At 38.6% G+C, this 3,751-nt stretch overlaps 1 protein-coding gene across 1 annotated transcript in view; it reads left to right on the top strand.

Annotated features, from left to right (window-relative positions):
* The first annotated feature begins 1,835 nt into the window (after nt 1–1,835).
* Nucleotides 1,836–3,751, top strand: part of LOC106522509 (platelet-derived growth factor subunit A) — a 17,550-nt gene continuing 15,634 nt past the window's right edge. The window contains exons 1-2 of the mRNA XM_014015540.1: nt 1,836–2,404; nt 2,623–2,719. Coding sequence (XP_013870994.1) covers nt 2,342–2,404; nt 2,623–2,719 — 160 coding nt within the window. The 5' untranslated portion in view covers nt 1,836–2,341. The remainder of the gene's footprint in view (nt 2,405–2,622; nt 2,720–3,751) is intronic.

Raw genomic sequence — 3,751 nt, forward strand, 5'->3', positions numbered from 1 at the left:
AATTCAGATTAGAGAGTGAATATTATTAAGTGCTACTAGCTGCAACAACTGAGCACAAACCCAAATAATTCTGTTCGTTTTTGTTTAGATAGTGGTTCAGTCGTGTTCTCCATCACGCCATCCAGGCAATAAACTTCCGTGAAAGTGACAAAAAAGAAGAAATCACAACTTGTTATAAMGAGATGKATATAACAAGATAGTTTTCTCGTTTTTACAAGAGAGTTTTCTCATTATAACGAGATAGTTTTCTCGTTATAACGAGATCCAGTTTAAAAATAATTTCACGTCATGTGGCAGCTCTACGCCTCTGTATTGTCTTGATATAACAAGATAGTTTTGTCATTTTTACAAGATAGTTTTCTCATTTTTACAAGATGGTTTTCTCGTTATAACGAGATGGTTTTCTCATTATAATGAGATCCAGTTTAAAAATAATTTCGTTCACCTGACAGCTCTATGCTTTCGTATAGTGCGTGACTACATCTGAGATTTGTAAGAACAGGTATGAGGTGGAGAAGTTGGACTGCAGAGCAGAGGCTGATTGTGGAAAATACTGAAGTTGATGAAACATAGGAGACAACTTGACACAAGAAAAAATAAAAGGCACAAAATAAACATCTCAAAGAATGAAATAGAAATCAAAGACACAAAAATCTACCAAAAGACATAGAATATAACACATGTCTGTCTGGCTGCCTGAACATTTGGGTCCTTATCTTATTATGAAATGATGAACAAAACAGATAAATATCCCCAAAAATCCATTGTTTTGAGCTGTCAGGAGGTTCTTATGGAAGCCCATTTCCGCCACCCTGATAAAAAAAATAAAACTTATATCTCATAATTATGACTTAGCTATCTCAGATAGCTAAGTCATAATTATGAGATACAAGTTTTATTTATTTTTTTTATCAGGGTGGCGGAAATGGGCTTCCATAGATTCTGGTGCAAACAGCACAGGTGGTTAAAACAAAATGAAGACAGGAGTCACAACCTAGAATGCATCAAAATAAAAAAGAGTTGTAGCCAAGAGGAAGTAACAGTGTCATGGCGTTAGTTATGCCATTCATTGAGTTGGTTCTGACCCACATTCCTTGCATCTTTCTGGCTCTTTGTCTCTTGCTGTCTCAGCCTGTGTGTGTGTGTGTGTGTGTGTGTGTGTGTGTGTGTGTGTGTGTGCGGGCGCGCACACACACACTTGTAACTTTAATTCAAATAGGCCTCATCTTGAACAATCAAATCTTATTTCGTCTTTCTGTCCTCACTTTTTGATTTATTTTTTATAATTCCCCATCTCCTTCTCCTTCTTCCTCTTCTTGCCTTTATTTTGTTGAATTGTTTCTTTCTTTTCTCTTTCTTTGCAGAAGCCTAATGACCGAAGGAGCCTAACTCATTTCAAATTCCTGAGAGTGCAGTAAGGTTAAGGATAAAGTGGGTGAATGCTTTCCTCTGCAAGCTTTTTGTGACCAGCACAAAAGAAGTTGTTGAAGCAAATTGCTTTTGATTTCCCAGAATCTCAGTTTGATCTTGTAACAGCATTTTTTTTTTCATTTCTTTTAAACAAGATGAATCCCGAGTTATTTTTGTAAAGGAAAACATTCATTAGAGACCTGGTTCTGAACCACGCAGGCTGATCATTATTAACTGCCTTTTTCATCATCAGTCATGTGGTAAAGTTATATTTACATCGTACACATGCAGTTCTGTGTGAGTTAATGCTGAGTTTTCTTCTGCGACGCTCATTAGGCGAGGCGCGCTCACAGATGAGTGCCACGCGGACGCGCACAGTTTCTATCCTTGAACTGAACGCGTCCTGACTTCATTCACCCCCAGAGATCACAGCTGTCGAGGGAGTTCGCAACTAGACCTATTTCCTCCCTCGTTTTGGTGAATGATTCTCGTAAACAAAACAAAACAAAACAGGTGGAAGAAACTTTTTTTTTTCACACAGTTTAAAATATTGGATGTTTTTCCATCAGCACCTGTTCTAACAACAAAACACAAAGGCTGGACATCAATTAGAGCTCAGTTTTATTGGAATTTTTTAGAGATTTAAATGCCTTTGGAAGACTGAACTATTAGGAATATTCGGGACTCTTTTTTTATTCTTCCTTGGTGCCTAAATTGAACTTAAACTGGATCGATTTTTTTTTTTTTTATTTCTGAGGTTCAAACGGGATTTAAACGCATTTCGAGTTTTATGGTCGCACTCACTGAAGCTGCGGAGGTGGTTAACCTTCCGAGGGATGGTTCTAAGCTCTGAAGCCCAGGGAGCGACAGCCCGGCTCCTCCACAGGACCTTCGCCCCATCCTGGTGCCGATGCAGCGGACCTGACAGGAGATGAAAGCCGCGGTCTACCACCTCCTCGCCGGATTCTGTTGCCTTTTACGTACCGCTGCTGAGGTGGGATTGAAGTTTGGGTTTRTAGATTACTTTTTAAGGAAGCTTGAGTTCAGAAAAGTGTGTTGCAAGTTGCAGATTGAATTTGCGTAATTACGCACAAAACAGACTCGAATATTGCGGTTTAAAATCCGCTTATTATCGATATTTTCTGCTTTGCATGCATCAGTAATGTTTATTTTTCTCTATTAAACTTATATGAATAACATTTGTTCTTCTAGGAGTCTCCTCTACCCCAGGAGCTGCTGGATCGGCTCTCCCGCAGCGAGATCCGCAGCATCAGCGACCTCCAGCGGCTGCTAGAGATAGACTCCGTAGGTAAAGCACTTCATGAATAGAAGCTGTGCAAAAGAAATAAAACTGGATGGATATTCAAGAACAAAGTCAAATGGGTTTTATAGAATGACCATCACAGTGCAGTTAAATAAAAAAAAATCCTTCATGTTGACCAGGCCAGCAAAGACCCTAAAGAGCCTYAGAAGGGAGGGTGATTTGCATGTGAGTTCAGCTCRTATAAATAGAGCAATTCAAGGCAATTACAGAAATTTAACTCCACACTTTTCCGTTTTATTTCAGATGGAAAAACAAGAAAGTAAATAGCTGCATTGAAATCAGCTTTTAGGAAAACATTTAATGATGGGTGTATGATTATGAAAAGCTGAAAACAGAAAATAGGTTTTAGTTAAAAATAAAATATAAAATAGTCCAAAGCTCAGTTTGAAGCTAAACCTTATCCAGTATGTCATTCCAAAGCTAACAGAAGGCTTTGTCACTTTTGTGTCCAAGTCTAAAACTTGGAACAATGAAAGGAGCAACTTCTGAGGGTCCCAAGGAACTGGAGGGGACATAAGGTCAGCTAAATGACTTAAGGAGAGACCTCCTTGGGGTTTGTGCACATGGGTAGCAAAAGTGTTAATAAGCTCTTGTTAGTTCATCAGTTAAACTCTTAAAATGGAGGCTGTGATGAACTATTAGAGAGGACAAAAAAAGGCACTTAAAATCCACCTGTGACTTATAGGGATGGCCTGATCAAGACATTTCCCCAATGATTCAAGTCATTTAAAACAAAGTTTAAGCCAATATTGAATCTCACTTACTACTTAATGTTTTACATTTTTACAACAARACTTCCAGGCTACACGGCATGATTTCACAAAACTTATTAAAGCAGATGCCACATCTTGTGCTGCATTATATCAAAGGAGAATATGTGCCAGGTGATAGCACACTTGCATAGCGCTATGTAGGCTATGCAAGTGTGGAAAGTGMCTGTTTTGTGGCTCCAACAGTTAGGCAATAAAAATCTGTTTTGGTCACACAGAGTGATAAATCCAGTTGCCTGTATCGTAA

This window comes from Austrofundulus limnaeus, unplaced genomic scaffold, assembly GCF_001266775.1.
Source record: "Austrofundulus limnaeus strain Quisiro unplaced genomic scaffold, Austrofundulus_limnaeus-1.0 Scaffold130, whole genome shotgun sequence".
In the NCBI taxonomy this organism is placed as follows: Eukaryota; Metazoa; Chordata; class Actinopteri; order Cyprinodontiformes; family Rivulidae; genus Austrofundulus; species Austrofundulus limnaeus.